Here is a 17,378-nt window from a genome sequence, read left to right on the forward strand (position 1 = left end):
CCGTGCCCATTCCCTGGGGAGCCTGGGCAGGGCCCAGCACCCTCTGGGGGAAGAACCTTCCCGTGATATCCAACCTAACCCTGCCCTGGCCCAGCTCCAGCCGCTCCCTGGATCCTGTCACTTGCTGGTTTTCCTCCCTGCCTGAACGTTCCCTGCCCATTTTGTACCCACCTGCTGGGGACAGGACACGTTCCACCCGTGAAACTGCCGGGTGGTGACACAACGAGGGGTTGGGGAACGGTGTGGGGCTGCCCTTATCTCTCCTCTTCCCTTTTTCCCATCCCTTTCCTTCCCTCTTCCCCTTGCTGCGCTTTGTCCTATGTTGCCCTCTCCTTCCTTTTCCTCCTTTCCCTCTTTCCCCCCTTTTCCTTTCTCTTTGCCCTGTCCCCGGTCGCAGTCGGCGTTCCCGTCCCGCTGAAGGTGTGGGTGCCAGCCGCGGGGCCCCGTTCCCCGGGCAGCATTCCCGCCTGGGGCGCTCCGGCCCCGCCTGCCGGCCCGCGGGGTCCTCCCCGCCGCCCGGGGGCGCTGCCGCCGCGGCCGCGCCGCTCCAGCCGCCTTCCGGTTCCCGCGGCGCCAGTGCCGGTTCCGGCCCCTGAGGATGGAGGCGCGCGTGGCGCAGTCCGCGGCGAGGCTGGCGCGGCAGGTGCGGGGCCGGGCGGGACGGGGCGGGACGGGACAGCCGGGCACGGTATGGCACGGCACCGCACGGACCGGGACAGCCGCGGCGCTCCGCGGGGCGCAGGTGGCGGGCGAGCCCCGGGAGCACTCCCCCGGTACTGAAGCTCTCGCAGTGCCCGGGGCCGCGGGCGGGTCGCTGGGCCCCGCGAGAGCGGAGGGTCTGTCTGGGAGGGGAAGGCGGAGAGCCAGCAGGGCTGAAGCGCTTCGTGGGCTGCTCGCGTCTCTCCCGGGACTGAGGGCAGCGCTGCAGCGCTGCCTCGTGTCACGCCCCGGGCATGAGGGCGGATCGTGAGAGCATTCCGCACAAGCTTCCCGGAAAAGTCAGTGGGAAGCGGCCCCACACGGCCTGGTGCTACCGCCCCGTTCTTCGGGCTGTGGCTTCTTCTGGCCGGGCAGGGATCACCCGGCGAGGCCATGGGCGGCAGCAGCGCCGGCTCCGGGGGCCCGAGAGGCCGGGCAGCCTCCTCTGCGGCTGGCACCCTGGCCTCCTCCAACAGGTTTATTGCAGCCATAAAGCGCTTAGGCTTGGGAAAAGATGGTGACAACCCTCTCCCTTTTCGGTGACGATAGTAATAAAAAATAAAACTGCCGGGTCTGTCCTAGTCAGTGACCAGTATTGACAGTAGAGTGCAGAGGCAGCTTCTGGAAAGCTTTGACTCCTGCAGGTTCACTTCTCATACATTGCCCCAGGAACATTCAGCTGAGAGGTTCTGGACATTTGGCTTTTGGGTTTTTGCCTGCCATACTTGTGTGCTCTCGAGCAACTTTTCAGTGTGCTTTCTGCTCATAACTTAAACGTAGGACAGGCACTGAGATAATAAATCTGGCTGTTGAATCTCTGCAACTCCTTCTTGCCTTTGATTTTCCCTTTCTCCCTTGTTGCTGCTATTAGAGGAAGGACATCTCAGGTATTCTGGCAAGGTGGCTCTTTCTTTGCCTAGTCACTACTGTTTGGTCTTTAGTCCATGAGCAGATTCCAGGCACTGAAAGCAAAGCAGGAGGGACGGTGTTCAGCTCTGACTCCGGGAGGCTGCATGAGGCCATGCAGAATTACTGAGCCTCAATCTGCCTGTCAGTCCCAGCCACATGCTCACTGTTTCCAGCTGCAGGATGCCCTGGAGCCTGTGGGGAGCCAGCCTGCAGGAAAATAACCCAACAAAAGAGCAAGCAGTGTGTGCTCAGCCGGCTCAGCAGGGCTTGGCAGAGTAGGAGCAGAGATAAAACCGAGCAGGAGGCAAGGAGGGGAAGGAAAAGAGGTGTTGTTCTGCTCCCTTTGCCATGCTCTCTCAGGCCATTGTCCCTCCTTGATGATTTTTTCTTTTAAGTGTGATGGAGAAGAGCTCTGTCGTATTAAAGCCCAGAGACAGAAGCCTGTGCAAGTTCCATGTTACCTACCTACTCAAGTAGGGTTCTTGGAAGACAGTCTTATGTGCTAAGGGAAGGTGTAAGGATGATTTTGGTCCTCTGGAAAAAGCTGTAGTTTTTTTGTATTCACAGGTGAGGGGAAGATTACTAGTACTCAGCTGACCAAACAGCCCTTGGAAATGTCAGCATGGCCTCATGTCACTCCCACAGCTTCTCATGAGGTGGTCATCAGGTATGACCCTTTACTGACAAGTTGTGCTAGACAGTGCAGGTGGAATAAACCAGGGGGTGACACTTCATGACCTGAACAGCAGCTTTTTCCTCCCTTTTCTCAGTCAGAGATGTATTGGCATTGTCTCGCTTCCTCACTTGCATGGTACCGTGAGAGAGGAGTTACAAGGCTCATCTGTAGTTTTGTAGAGTAGTTTGTTTTTTAGAAAGAATGTAGAATTTATAATATCCTTTGAATAGAATTCACGGATCTTTGCTAGAGAATTAGCTTTTTCACAGGCTGCTGTGATAAGGGGCATTTATGATGTAAGCATCTAAAGACCTTTTTTCCAGGCAAGCTCAGCAGCATGGTTATGGGAGTGGGGGTCACAGAATCATAGCATACCTCAAGTTGGAAGGGACCCATGGATCATCTGGTCCACCTCCCCACTCCTCACAGGACTACCTAAAACTAAACCATATCGTTAAGAGCATATTCCAGATGCTCCTTGAACTCTTGACAGATTTGGTGCCACCACCACTTCCCAGGAGAGCCTGTTTCAGTGCACCAGCACCCTCCCAGTGAAGAACCTTTCTGAACCAATGTGAACTTGCCCTGACGCAGCTTCGTTTCCCTGTCTCCTGTCACTGGTCACCAGAGAGAGGAGAGTGGTGAGCGATGTTCCCTGAACAGGGGTGCTCCATTGCCAGTTTGGAGCTGAAAGCTGTACTCAGCTGTGTGGCTCTCCCAGCCCAGCTGTTGGGATCTCAACCCCATCAATTTTGGAACCCAGTGTAAGCATTGCTGAGTTCAGGCTTTTCTGCTGGGTCATTTTGAATGAAAACTTAATTTCATCTGTATAAGCTGTTGTTGAGCACAAAAAAAGGGAGACTGAAATGACACAAGCAACATTGGAGTCAACAGGCAGCTGGGCCACCATGGTGAAACCTTTTGCTCTCAGTTCACACTTGAGTAGCAACATAAGGACTGCTGCTGGAACTTTCTGAAGAAGAGGAGCACTAAACGGGATAGACAAATGTGACAGTCTGGGGTGACACGTTGGGCTTGGTCACATCTGAAATGAGACCATCCCGAATGCTTCCAGGTGCCAGTGCTGTGAATTTGCTGTTTTGGTGCAGTCGTGGGAAAAAAGTAGATGAAGCTTGCTGAACTGTGGCATTGTTTTAGAGTTCTTTACCTCCTGGCCAAATCCAAGTGATTACAGTGCTAGTTGTCACCCTGCATTTGGGTGGGAAAAGCTGTTTGGGCCAGATGTCTGCCCAGGGGTCCATGATTTCTGGGCACCATGGTTCTGGGTTCTGACCCTGCACACGGATAAACCTCTTTCCGTGTCCTCACTTGTAGTGTAGCAGTATGGAAAGAAGCTCCAGTAGGATACTGGTCATCTCACCTCCTGTCAGTCTTCCCTTGGGTGGCCAAAGGTGTTTGTGATTATGTAGGAAAATCCAACTCAAATTGCTCTTCTGTAAAGCTTGCCAGTGGTACTGAAGTATCCCAGTGGTTATAGCTAACGCAGGAGGAATACTTGTGAGCTGCTTGTTGTCTTGGACATGCAGGAATTTTAGTTTCAAAAGCAGAACGTGATCTTCCGGTTCTGGAGAATGTTTGCCTTTGATGCAGAACTCTCCTTGGGGGCCTGTCCTGAAGCTGGTGACTTCACTAGAGGGGAGATAATACTGTGTGAACACAGAATTTACAGATTATGTGATATTAGGGGTAGAAGATACTTTTGCCCTTATTTTTAAAGCACATTCTAGGCTTGGGGGATTGAGTTACGTATGTCTCTGCTCTGATGTTTGTAGCAATAATGGTCACTGAAATTGACAGTGACACAGCTGTGAAAACACAGTGAAATCTCTTGTGCTGGTTTTTAACTTGAAGTACAGAAGACTTTTCAAATGGGTCTATAAATTATGTGAAATGCTACCAGGTCAGGCCAGGAAGAAAAGTTGAAAGTAAACAAATCTATTTGCTGTTGCTTATATGGGGGAAGGTTTGTGTATGTTTGTAAATGAGGGGAAAAACTCTGATTTTTGTGATACCTGCCTTGGGTTTTGAAAAGAAAAGCTGAAATGGGACTATTTGAAGTGAGTTGCTAATAAGGTACAGCTGTGATGTTCAATGAATCTAGTTATCTAAATGCCAAACCAGAGGATTTGATACAGGTTTCATTATTTTTCTCAAAGTCCTGTTTCTTCGCATTTGAACCACAGGAAGCAGCATCATGTTCTCCTGTAGCAGAGGAGACCTTGAGGCTGTAACAGAAGTGTGCCATAAACTGAAGCACAACTGGAGAATGACGTCAAAAGTACTGATTTTTAGCTTGGCCCACCAATAGGCCAATCTTAAGATTGTTTTGCCTCAGACTAGGTTTTTGAGCATGTGCAGTTAGTTACGGCAGCATTCCTGGGAGCTCTCGTTCAGGTGGACATACAAGACCAAGAGATTCAATGGCCCAGTTTTTTTCCTAATTAAATAGTCTGATTGTTTCAGGAGCAACAAAGTAAATGAGCCCTTTTTCATAAGGTTTGGTGGCCTACAATAATAGCCTGAGCTGCGTCCTGCTGTGGAAGTGCTGGCAGAGGAGAGCCTGGATGAGGGAGCCGAGGGGGTGGTGAGCCAGGGTGGGCAGTGCTCACTGCCTCCCTCCATAGCAGCACCGAGTCCCTCAAACCATCAGTAGCCCCAGGATTCTGTGTCAGAGCCAGCTTTGTGGCTCAGAGCACAAAGCCTGTTATGGGGGAGGACAAGAGATGGACGACAGAAATGAAAGTTCAGCTATTTGGTTTCTTTAGGGCGTGAGGTGAGGAAGATTCCTGCTTCTTACAGCAGCTTCCAACCGTTTTGCTGCTGACGCATTTGTCTGAGTTGGGGCTGTGAAGTCTGGAGGGCCGTGGGGAAGTCTGTTTGGAACATAGAGGCCCTCCTGAAATTCCCAAGTGCTCCTGAATGTGTTGTGTCAGTTTTAAGGGAGAAGTCACACATTTCCTTCCTGGGCAGGGCAGGAAAGGTTGTGTGGCCAGGTGAGTTCACCCTGCAGAAACTCCCCTGTGAAGCAGCACACTGTACTTCTGGTATTCCTGTCTCTAGGTGGGGTTTGAGCTTGCTGGGGTTGTGTGAGTGATTGTGGTTTCCTCCTCTGAAAGAGAAACTGTGGCCTGTGAGATAGTGAAACAGGCTTTAAGAAATTTCGAGTCAAATCATTTGAGATCTTCATTAGATTAAAAAAGCTGGAGAAAGTGCTTATTTGGGGAATATCTTTTAATAGCATGACCTGTTGTCTTTCTTGTACTTCTATCTTAGTGACTTTATTTTCTCACTGCCTTTTTAAAAGAATGTTTCAGAATCCCTGTTTTCCACACAAGTAGAAACAACCTTTAAATGTGAATTGTTTGGAATTATTTAACTTACATGTCACTGCTGTTACCTTTACAAGGCAAACTAGCACTGTGCCCAAGATCTTGCAGCTCCTCACTTCCTGTCCCCTCTCCAGGAATTACTGTGTGACAACTCAATTTGCTTTTCAGGAAAACGAGATCAAGTTGTTAACTGCAGAAATTGAGCGTCTGAAGAACTTTGGGTGCTTGGGAGTCTCCCCGAGTTTGGAAGGGTTGCGAGACGAAAACGCAAAACTCAAGTACCGGTTAAACTTCCTTAAGAAGGTAAAGGAATAAAAAATTATTGTTGTACAATGTGGTTTTTGGTCTCATTAGGACAAGCTAAATAAATGGTGTGAGTTTGTTACAGCTACTGATGTGTGACAGCATGCTCACTCTGCATTCTGACACCTTTATCGGTGGCACACCAGGTATTTCTTGTTTCCTTAAACAGAAACCTACTTTAGGGAAAATGTTAGTAGGTCAATAAGCCCACATGGTCATGTCTTGGGCAGTCTTGCACCAGCTGGCCCAGCTGAGGTCTGTGCCAGGCTCAGCCACACAGGTGTGAGAAGTAATGCAGCCCTGCAGTCAGAGGAAGGTTTGTGCTGGGAGGTTCAGCAGGAGAATCATGTGATTTTTATGTTATATATGCTGCTCCTGTGCCTGGAGGTGTCAGCCAAATCTGTCAGCTGTGCTTTGCCAGGCAGCCAAGGAGAAAAGTGGGATGTAACAGCTCCTCAGATGTTGTGAATTTAGCCTTCTGGATTTTGGTGGTTTTCTTTTTCAGAGCCTTCAAGAGGAAAGAAGTAAATCAACCAAAAGCATGATTAATATCAACAGCTGTCTCCAGGAGATCTTTGGAGCTGCCATTCAGGCTGCCTACCCAGACTTAGAAAACCCTCCTCTGGTGGTGACACCAAGTCAGCAGCCCAAATTTGGGGACTACCAGTGTAACAGTGCCATGGGCATATCACAGGTAAATGATGTAAACAATCTCAACAAAGAAGCAAAAATGGGGATGTTGTCTGTTGGAAACTAAAGGATAGGCAGCACAGTGAGAGTTGCAATATTGGACTTGTTCTGGGCTTGCTGCAGGTGCCTGGGTTGAGAATTGAGTGAGTATTTAATGGCATTTTAAGGGAAGCATGGGCCTTTACAGAGCTGGCCTTTAAACCTCTGTTCAGATGCCTGGTATGAGAGAGTTAATGTGTGCGACACAGAAAAACTGCTCGGTTCGTGGGATCTAAATCAAATCAGGATTTAAGTACTGCATCGATTTACTAATGATGTGCAATTAACTACCAATTAGTGAGTTCTATGTTTGGAACTGAAAACAGCAAAACAATAAATCACAATTCTGGAGAATTTCAAAATGTTGAGAAACACCTGCATGTCTCTAACTACTCTTCTCTAGTGCCAGGAAAGTGTAATATCCCCACACTCGTTTGTGTGCACATACCCCCTTCTCACAGGGCAGCTGACAAACGGGCATCTCCAGCTTCCCCTCCTGGTTCACACCTCCCGTTGCTGTGGGTGGTTTCCTCCTGCTCACAAACGCACATGGCGGAGCAAAGGGGCCCAGGTGCTGCCCTGTTGGGTTTGGATCCCTGTGTCTTACATCCCAAACTGCCCTCCCTGAGCTCCAGCCAGAAGAAAATGCACATTGTCAGGCTAGAGCGTGCTTGGGAAGCGCCTTTTCAGAGCCCAGCCAGGTGTGGATTGCTGCTCAGGCACTACCCTTTGTACCCCTCCGGCTCAGTCATTTGTTTAACATCTCTTGTTAATTCCGTGGATACAAGGATTTCGACCAGAGAGGACCCAGACAGGATCAGAGACACTTCAGCAGTTGCTCAGCCTGTTCAGTGGGCTGAGATTGTGCTGAAGTAAAACCAGGAGGTGTGGGAGAAAGAAGGTAGTGGGTTCTAGCTTAGGTGCTGAAATGCCTAAACTTTCAATGCACTGATGCCCTTGGGTGACTAGGTAGACTTTGTAATTATAGATCTTTTATTTGGCAATCTCAACAGAAGCAACTCCTCTTTTTTTCATGTCCTGTTGTCATTTCACCTTTATTAACCCATTAGACTGGCAGTTTTGACAGTGAGCTTGCACTGCCATGCATGGAACTCTGCTGTCCCAGGTTGTCCCGGTCCAATGAGCGTGACTCGGGCAGCATGGGTACGATACGTGCCAGCCAGCAGGCTCTGGGCTGCAGTGCCAGGCAGAAACAGCCCTCACAGATCCTGTGTCTCCCCTCGGTCTCATTAGCATATTGTGACTGCGCTGCCGCCCTGGGTGACTGCACTGACACGGGATTCAGGGCGCTGCCACTTCTCTGACCGCCGCGTTACCCCAATTAAGTCGCGGTTGGGATTCTCGAGTAGTCCAGGCTTCCCTGTGTCAACGTGATTCACATAGCTCGGTGTCTGAACGGTTCTCTTCCAGCCAGGGTGTCGAGTTCCAGGTTGTCAGCAGTGGTGGTGAATAAGGGTTCCTAGGGCTGGGCTTGGCTGCGGAGTTTGTTCCCTGGGCAGGCAGGCTGTGCACTGGGCTGGAGCTTGGCCGTGCTCACACAGGCAGTGTGTCAGCACAGCGGAGCCAGGGGATGAGAGCAGCAGCTTGGGGACTTTCTTTCAGCCTGTTTTAGGGGCTTGGCTGTGGTGCAGGTCTTCCCAGGGTGTCCCGTGGGCAGAGCTGCAACACGGGTCAGGGTCACTGGGACTGCCATCAGAGTGGGAAGTGCCCTGCCTGGGGCAGCACTGGTACGTGCCAGGCAGCAGCCTCTCACTGCAGCGCGCTGAGGTGGAAAGGACCCTCACAAATGCCTATTGTTTTCCTCGGAGCTCATTAGCATATTAATGCCTGGGGTTTCAGCCAAGAGCCTTGCTTGCTCCTTAGAGTAATAGGAGTGTGGTAACTGTTTCTGGAATGGTTCAGATAACACGTCTGTAATCTGGTGTAACATGCCCATAATCTGGGTCTGCATTTATTTTCCTGTAGTGTACACTTTGAGTAGCATTAAAGGCTACTGAGGTTTGCTTTTCTTGCTGTTTTTAAGCCTTTACCATCTCGTTAAGGATCCTGTGTATGACAGGTTAAACAGAAAGCTGAAACTTTAGTAGAAATACATTTTACAGCAAACTGCAAGTTAGCAAACACCAGCAGTAGTGTAAATTCTGAGTTGACAAAGAGGTACATGATCTTTGTGGCCTCAGTGGGATTGTTTTCAAACACATCACAATAATACCGGAAAATCGTGTGCTCAGAAACAAATACTTGTGGGTAATTTTATAGAATGTGAATGTCATGTTTTGCAAGGGGTGGGTTGGGCTAGCTCACAGAATCCTCCTAAAGGACGTTTTTGTAAGGCTTACAAAAAGCTACGTGAGAATATGCCTTGGGAATGGACAGGGAAGTTGTGTAGTTGCACTAGGTGATCTTCAAAGGTCTGTTCCAACCCAAACCACTCTGATGCTATCATCGTGTGTAAACTTGTGTCCTGTTCTTTGAGTTGCTCACAGTGTGCCATTCATGTCTCTAGGGAAAAGGAGAGCTACTTCAACAGCAGTTTTCCTGATGCTCTTTGAAGAAAATTGGGTAGTGCTGGGATTATCTTTGTTTGCTTGGGTTGTTGGATTTTATTTATTTATTCACTTACTAATCTGTTCACTTATTAAGCTCGAGACTAAGACAGGACTGAAGGCAGTTTGCTTTGCTTGTGTTTAATCATAAATAAACAGACCTGCTCTGAAACCACACTCAGCATCTGCTGGAGGCACAGCTCAGAACTTCAAATGTGAACGTGGTAGAGCTGAGGACATCCATGAGACTGATCAACAGGACTGTGCAGCAGTGAAGGACTGTGTTGATTTTTAAAGGGTTTGTCCCTCTCACTAGCTTAGAAAAATACAAATTTGCCAAACCACTTAAAAGGCTTTGAAAAATAGCCTGGGAGATTTTCTTTTGACATAGGGACTGCTCTGAGTGGAAGGAGGTGAACGTGTTGGGTCTAGTCAGGCTTGTGCTGTGGAGAACTGATCTAATCTATGAAATTTGCTAGACATGTTTCTCTTTGTGTGTGTCTCTGTATTATGAAACTGAAGGACCATGGGGATCTTTCAGTGCCTCAGTACCTGTGCTCTCTGTTTTGCTGTTCAGAATGTTTCAGAGGATTGAATTTTACTTGATCTTATTGTTTTCCAGATACTGCTCAAAACCAGGGAACAGAAGGTTAGCCCACGAGAAATCGCGGAGAAAATAGCAAAAAATATTCCTGCCAATGAATGCATTGAGAAGGTTGAAATTGCTGGTCCTGGTGAGATAGTTTCATTTTACACACTATATTTTAAAGCAAAAAGGGCAGTTTTATAGTGAGAGGGATGCTGAGTTCTGCTGTTTTGTGATTTAAAACTGCACTTACAGGGTCAATTAGCTTCTTCTGTCTTGGTGAGCTTTGTAGCACTCTGACTTGTGCAGCAGCAGCAAATCTACTTTTATATTACAATTGGCAGGTATGATCCTGAGCCTTTAAATTAGCAATTTTTCCACTGATCCTTAAGGGACCAGCTTTTCCTCTTTCAATATTGGTGATGGGAATCAAGCCACAGTCATGAAATCACAGCAAAAATCAACAGCCCTTCTCACTGTTGCTTGCATGGTGAGACCATGTCATCTCACAACTGAGAGGCTGGAGTAGCATGGAGGCTATTAATTGCTGCACCTGTTTTGTCCCTGTGACCCAGGGAAAAGTACAAGGACTTACATTACTTAGGGCTTCAGCATAAACACAAAAATCCCATGGCACAGCCCTTCTAGGGGTAGGGCTTGTTCATTGGCTCTGTGAAGCAGGAGAAGTAAGACAGTGTCATACCATGAGCAGGAATTATCCTGCATGAAACTATATGGTTTAGGATATTAATTTTTTAAGAAAGATAAAGCAGGATTTGATTTTGTATTCTGGAAACCAAATTATTTATTTTCTCATAAAAAATCGTTTCTGTAAATCCACTGTTGAGTGACAGTGTACAAAAAGGAATTATGTCAATGGTGTAGCTTGCAGCATCTGACTGCTGCAGTAAAGGCTGTAGTGGTGTGAACAGACTCTTCTAAACTGGGAACAGAAATTGTCTTCTAGTGACAGTTTTGTTGTCCTGTGACTGAAAAATGTTCTGTCAAGCTGACTTCACATGCTCTTGTGCTTGATGCTTGAAAACAGAAATCCAGGGGGGAAAGAAGCAAAAAATGGTTTGAGATGCTTCTGCAGCCCCAGCACTCATTGCTGGTTTTTTCCTGCAAAGGTTTTATCAATGTCCACTTGAGAAAGGATTTTGTGTCGAAGCAGCTGAGCAGTTTATTGATCAGTGGAGTTCAACCACCAGCCATTGGCAAAAGGAAAAAGGTACATCAGTAAGCACCCAGCCATCCTGCTACAGGGGAAATGTTCGGGACTGCAGGTAGCTTTGAAATTCCCCCCTGAAGTGATGTGCTGAGCAGATGTCCATGCCAGCAGGTTGTTAGAGCAGAGTATGTGGGATGTGGCTTAGGAACTGGGGACCATGGGGCAGGGCACCTGTACTTGGTATGGTCTCTGGCGGGTGAGGGATTTGGTGAGGGCTCCCTGGGGGTGGGTGTTGTGCCCAAGTCAGTCTGGGAGTGATCTCTGACCCTCAGCTGGGCTGCAGCAAATCCCAGGCTGAAGCCTCTGATGTTCCCTGCTGAGGGTCAGCAGAGGTGATCCTCATTCCCCCTGCTCCCCCTAACAAAACCCAGATCAAACACACGAGGTGTGGTAATGGCCTTTTATTCATGTGTTCCTTTGGTGCCATGTCCAAGGTGGTGGTGGATTTTTCCTCCCCCAACATTGCAAAGGAGATGCACGTTGGCCACCTGCGCTCTACCATCATCGGGGAGAGCATGTGCCGGCTCTTCGAGTTCGCAGGTTACGATGTTCTGAGGTGAGACTCGGTGGCTGGGTGTGATGGACTTGTGGGCTGTTTGTGCAGTCCCTGTGTCTCTGTTCTGGTCTATATTGGACTGGGTTTATAAGCACATAGCAAATAACCCTTTAAAGGTAGTAGATAACTAAGCTGAGCAATTGTAGCAGGGTTAGGAATCGAGGTGGGCAGCAGCTTCAGTGCAGTGAAATTGGGGGAGCTTGCCTGGCCTGGGTTTCTGGTATTATATGTGGTTTTTTTAGAATATATATTTTTAAAATATGTGTATCTTAAAGCATATGTTTAAGAGATGATTATTATTGCCCTCTTCAATTGCTCCAAGGTTGAACCATTTAGGAGATTGGGGCACCCAGTTTGGAATGCTCATTGCTCACCTCCAGGACAAATTTCCAGATTACTTAACTGTTTCTCCTCCCATTGGGGACCTCCAAGCTTTTTACAAGGTAAGTGTAGCAGATAAGTGTGATGTTTATGTCAGCATCTGAAAAGCAGGTTGAGGAGCTTTACAAATTGCAACATAGTTTTGGAGAAATGAAAGAATCAAATCACTGTTAGTAGATTATTGCAATAACCAGCCACGGGGTGATGGATTGTGATATCTGGTATTGAACTGTCTGTATGGGGCATGGTCAAAGGGCTGTGTAAGCATGCAGCCTTCCTGTTTTGAGATGAGCATGCTTGGAGAACCTGTTAGGAGTGGTGGTTTGTTTCAGGGGAGAAAGCAGTGCTTGTCCATGTGTTTCCCTGTAGGAATCCAAGCGGAGGTTTGACACAGAGGAGGAATTTAAGAAGCGAGCCTACCAATGTGTGGTGCTGCTGCAGAGCAAAAACCCTGACTTCATTAAAGCCTGGAATCTTATCTGTGACGTGTCACGCAGAGGTGACTTTGCCACATCTGGAATCATGTCTCAGCCGTAGAACAGTGTGGCTTTCCTCGCTTTATGCTGAGCACACCCTTCTGTTTTCTCTTGAAAATCACTGCCATACTGCTAAGAGAAGCTGAAAGCAAAAAGCCAGTACAACCAAAGTACTGGGCTGTCTTAAGTGGAGACTTTCAGCTGAGTCTTTTGTCTCTTGAGTCCTAGTCTGACAGCATGACCAAGAGATGGATAATGCCTTTTGGGCCTTGCTGTACCCACTGGTAAACATTTGCCGTTGGTTACCACTGTGTGCCTTTAATGTAAGTATTTTGTTCTGTTTCCCTCAAGAATTCCAGAAAATCTACAACTGTTTGGACATCACAATCATAGAGAGAGGAGAATCCTTCTACCATGAGATGATGAAAGACATTGTGAAAGAATTTGAAGATAAAGGTGAGGCTTTTGGTCTCAGGTCAGTTGTTCTGCAGCTGTGAGGATGAGCATGGTAACCTCAATCCTATTCAGCAAGGCTTAGGGCTGATGCTTTTCAAGTTCCATGTTCCCCACCTTTGCTTTTTTTCTCAGCTGCCTTTCCTAAGTGGATCTTTCGTGGCTTTTCCTTATTCCAGAAAGCCTGAATCTTTCTTGCTGACATCAAAAGCAGTTTGTCTGTGATATCTGTAGGCAATAACACAGGGTACTACTAGAATTATTGTATCCTGAGTAAATAGTCAAGGAGCAATATATGACAGACTTCCCAGTCTTAGTGTTGTGACTGTGTGGGAACTTTGTCTGAGAAATCTCTGTGAAGACAGTGGGATTTTTGGATCATGTTGACTTTGAAACCGGCAAGAAGCCAACTGCAGCATAAAAAGTCTCTGGTTTTCTTTGTTCCTGTCCAGATTTGGCAGTTCTTGAGTCTCACCATCTGAAGTGTCTGACTGTCTCACCTCAGAAAGACTCCCTGCAAAGTCCTCATTTTATCTCCATAGACTTTCTGTTGCCTTTAATGCCATATTTTGTGGTGGGCTTGTGGCTGTACAGGTAGATCTGGATGCCAGTGATGGGAGTTTTTTAATTAGGTCTTTTCTGGTAAGGCCACATTTGTGCAGATCTGCTTCCTTGTGTGTAGTTCCAGAAGCGCTGTACAGAATGGGACTTGGTTGGTTCACAAGGGAGTTCTCATATAGGTTTTTTCATATTTTTGATTATGTGAGTGTATGGCCTGTTCTTCCTGGTAGCAGCAGGGAAGGGAAGTGTTGCTGCTGGCCCAGAAACCTCCTTATTGTGATGCAGCACAGAATGTTTTTCATTGCTTTTGTAGGATTTGTCCAGGTTGATGATGGCCGGAAGGTCGTGTTCGTCCCGGGTTTCCCTGTCCCGCTGACTATCATGAAATCTGACGGAGGTTACACGTATGACACATCAGACCTGGCTGCTCTGAAGCACAGGCTGTGTGAAGAGAAGGCTGATATCCTTATCTACGTTGTTGATAGTGGCCAGGTGAGTACGCCACCCTCTGCTGTAACTGTTGGTGCAGGTCATCACAAAGTGTGTGAAATGATGGATGCAGCAGTAGCACAGGTAGGAAACCACAGGGTCTTCAGTGTGATTGGCATATTTACTCCTTATCTGAGCAGTGATGGGAATTAGCCAGTTGCTGCTTCTGTAAAGCTGGAAAACTCTTGGAAAGGTTGAACTTTCTGAAGTGGAATTTGTCGTGGAGCTGGAAACATTTTAATTCCTATTGTGAGAGCATCGTTGTGAATAGAATAAACTAGGAAGAAACTGCACCTGGAGGAGTGGGTTGAGAACCAGTTGTTGGTGTTTATTCCTTGCAGTCTGTGCATTTCCAAACAGTGTTTGCAGCTGGACAGATGATTGGCTGGTATGATCCCAAAGTCACCAGAGTGGCCCATGCTGCCTTTGGAGTGGTGCTGGGAGAAGACAAGTAAGTGTCTGGGTGTAGTTTTTCCTCTATATGTGCCTTGGAGAGAAAGTCTGAGTGAATGCAGGACATTTGCTCTCATTTGTTGACAAGTACGTAGATGGCACAACAAAAAAAATATCAAAAGAAAGCACTGCATCCTGTGCTGTTACCTGTAACTGATTCATTTTGTTCAATGTCATTGTCCTTGACCCACACAGTCACTGGTGCGCATTCTCTCTCAGGCCTGGCTTCTGCTGCCTGACATTTGGGCTGGTGGAAGCTAATGTGGTACTGGGAGATGGCAGTGGTAAAGGCCATGATTTCCATTACTTTCTACCTGCTTCACAGTAGATGAAACAAAAATTGGGAAAAGTCTGGCACTGGTATTGTGTCCTGCTTAATATCTGGAACTGGACAGTTCTGACTGTTGAATCCTTCCTGGCCATTCCTGCTGACCACACTGTGGGTGTTCTCTCAGTTTTGTAGCTGTCTGTGTGATTGCAATTTCTTCAATACAGAGGGCTTTGCCATGTGCTTTTTTTTCCTAAGCTTACTGGGCACTAGGCAGAGGGTGGGAGTGTTTTGCCTCTTAGGCAGGTGGTCATTTTGGCTGTGTGTTTTCAGGAAGAAGTTCAAAACTCGTTCAGGGGACACGGTGCGTCTCATAGACCTGCTGGAGGAAGGGCTGAAACGAGCCATGGACAAGCTGAAAGACAAGGAACGGGACAAGGTAGTTGTGAGAAATTGCTTGTCTTTGCTGAGAACTTCCCAGGTGTGTTCACAGACTTACAGTCTGTGCATTGCCTAGTGAGATCTCTGTCTGTCTTGCTTCCTGATGGCCTGCAGAGAACTGGACAGTGTGGGACATGCAATGTAACAGAAGGACCAAACTCTGTCCAAGCACAGTGTGAGGCAGTGGAATTGGGAAATGCAGTGTAAGGTGAAAGTGAAAAGTCCCTTTTTAAACAGGAACACAAGGAGGCACAGGAAAAAAAAAATCACCTTGAAAATCTCCAAAGTGCTCATAGGAGTCAGGCACAAAGTGCTTTGCCCAGCTGCCACTGTTCAGCAGAGAGGGGTTTGCAAATGTTTGGACTGTCCAAAATGCTCTGAAAGGGTAGGAGGACTGGACATTTGTTGCGTGTACATGCAGTTTGTAAGAAGCAGGAGCACAGCACATCACACCTGGCAAGTTGTGGGGCACAGAGGTCCTGTGGGCTGTCAGAAGAGGGAGTCAGCCCTAACCTGAGCAGGGCTGTGGTGCCAGTGGATTGCAGGAGAAGCGAGGGGTGGGTGTGGGGTTGTCTGGTGCCCTGAAGCAGAGAGGTGTGTGTGAACTGAGCACCAGGTGGGTAAATCCCCTCAGCAGCCTGGGCTGTCCTCCTGAGCCCTGCTGAGAGACCAGGGCTGTGTGTTGTGCTTTGTTCTTCCTCCTGACCGCTGCCTGTCTGGAAATTGCACCAGGTGCTGACGCCAGAAGAGCTGAAAGCTGCCCAGACATCGGTGGCTTTTGGATGCATTAAATATGCAGATCTGTCCCACAACAGACTGAACGATTACGTGTTCTCCTTCGACAAGATGCTGGATGACCGAGGGAACACCGCTGCCTATTTGCTCTATGCCTTCACACGGATCAGGTGTGTGGGGTGCAGGGAGCTGCTGGACTTGGTGCTGGTGCTCTCTGCATCTGTGTCACAAAGGGACCTGTGGGAAAAGGGGTGACACACAAATCTGTGCTGTTGGGGGGTGTTTGGTAAGAGAAGCCAGCTACACTGGTATGCACCACAGACAAGATTTTATTTGTCATTGCACACAATGTGTCCAGTGCCACCTGAAATAGCTCCTCTGTGTGACACACAGCCTGGGAGGGGAACTGTGGGAGTTTCTGGTAATCAGAGGATTTTGGTGGTTAGAAGAGGGTGCCATCTGTGTCCCAGCTGCTGCTCAGCTCAGGTATTGCCACATCCCACAGTTTTTCTGGCACCCTGAGCCCTGGTTTGCTTGGCAGCATCATCTGTCCTTGATGATGCAGGTGCCCAGAGCCCATCCCTCCTTGTTTCTCTGCAGTGCCCTGCTGCATCTTCCCTGAGGGCATCCCCAGGGCTGACTGTTCTCTTTGGCCTGGTCAACCAGGACTGGGCAAGGGAGACCAGGCTGGCCCTGGACAGGCTGGGCAGTGGGACCCTCACAAGCAGACTCTGTTTTGGACCATTCCAGGGCTATTGCTCGCCTGGCCAATATCGATGAGCAGATGCTGCGGAAGGCAGCCAGGGAGGAGGTGCTTATCCTTGATCATGAGAAGGAGTGGAAACTGGGCAAGTGCATCCTGAGGTTTCCTGAGATCCTGCAGAAGATCCTGGAGGACTTGTTATTGCACACACTCTGTGACTACCTGTATGAGCTGGCCACCACCTTCACTGAGTTCTACGACAGCTGCTACTGCGTTGAGAAGGACAGGCAGACCGGTGAGTGTTGGCCATGGGGTGCTGAGTGTGCCTGTGTCACAGCCTGTGGTGCAGGCACTCTCCGAGGTGTTGGAAGGGCTGTTGTCATTTTACTGTGTCCATGTGAGAGGATTGACAGAGACTGGCAGAGCCCATGTTGTCACTGAGCTGCAAGATTGAGTAGAGTTGGGAGCAGCCAGGCACCTAGAAACAGGAGGGCTGGTCAGTCCGCCTAGCTTGAGGAGAGCAGGAAGGGCTCCATGTGCCAGTCCAGGGCCAGGCTGTGGCTGGAGGGGCCTCCCCTGTGGAAGGTACTGTTTTTCTGAGCAGCTACTCCAGCTCCTCTGTCTGTGTTTTCCAGGCCAGATTGTGAAGGTGAACATGTGGAGGCTGCTGCTGTGCGAAGCCACTGCCACCGTCATGGCCAAAGGATTCGATATCCTGGGGATTAAGCCTGTGCAGAGGATGTAGCAGTTCCCTGTGGAATGACATAAAGGGACTAAACAACTGGAGTTGTCTCTGTCTGTTGGAGTGGGGT

General features: G+C 48.5%; 2 protein-coding genes across 10 annotated transcripts in view; one reads left to right on the forward strand and one right to left on the reverse strand.

Moving 5' to 3' along the window:
• The first annotated feature begins 572 nt into the window (after positions 1-572).
• RARS1 (arginyl-tRNA synthetase 1) lies at positions 573-17,352 on the forward strand. 2 transcript variants are annotated; one of them, XM_032124792.1, is made up of 16 exons: positions 587-643; positions 2,176-2,275; positions 5,803-5,937; positions 6,443-6,631; positions 9,856-9,967; positions 10,950-11,050; positions 11,485-11,606; positions 11,929-12,049; positions 12,357-12,486; positions 12,815-12,919; positions 13,791-13,969; positions 14,308-14,417; positions 15,021-15,126; positions 15,861-16,033; positions 16,614-16,861; positions 17,202-17,352. In XM_032124792.1, the coding sequence occupies exons 4-16, from the start codon at positions 6,479-6,481 to the stop codon at positions 17,309-17,311; spliced, it is 1,770 nt and encodes a 589-aa protein (XP_031980683.1). In that variant the 5' UTR covers positions 587-643; positions 2,176-2,275; positions 5,803-5,937; positions 6,443-6,478; the 3' UTR covers positions 17,312-17,352. The 2 variants fall into 2 exon arrangements, with proteins under 2 accessions (XP_031980682.1, XP_031980683.1); XM_032124791.1 differs by lacking the exon at positions 2,176-2,275 and having other exon boundaries at positions 573-643.
• The window catches only part of LOC116451388 (rho GTPase-activating protein 7-like), a 51,797-nt gene continuing 47,458 nt past the window's right edge, over positions 13,040-17,378 (reverse strand). For 6 of the 8 annotated variants that reach the window (XM_032124790.1, XM_032124785.1, XM_032124782.1 and 3 more), the window contains one exon: positions 13,040-15,102. The gene's annotated coding sequence lies outside the window, so the exon portion shown is untranslated. Of the gene's footprint in view, positions 15,103-16,769; positions 17,319-17,378 lie in introns of those variants that run through there. The other 2 variants (XM_032124784.1, XM_032124788.1) reach the window with 1 other exon arrangement.

Source organism: Corvus moneduloides, chromosome 15 (assembly GCF_009650955.1).
Source record: "Corvus moneduloides isolate bCorMon1 chromosome 15, bCorMon1.pri, whole genome shotgun sequence".
NCBI classification, from domain to species: Eukaryota; Metazoa; Chordata; class Aves; order Passeriformes; family Corvidae; genus Corvus; species Corvus moneduloides.

Coding starts and splice junctions, on each gene's coding strand:
- RARS1 (XM_032124791.1), top strand. CDS start 599: ATGGAGGCGCGCGTGGCGCAGTCCGCGGCGAGGCTGGCGCGGCAG. Junction 11,607..11,928: donor GCAGGTTACGATGTTCTGAG/GTGAGACTCGGT, acceptor AATTGCTCCAAG/GTTGAACCATTTAGGAGATT. Junction 15,127..15,860: donor AAGACAAGGAACGGGACAAG/GTAGTTGTGAGA, acceptor AAATTGCACCAG/GTGCTGACGCCAGAAGAGCT.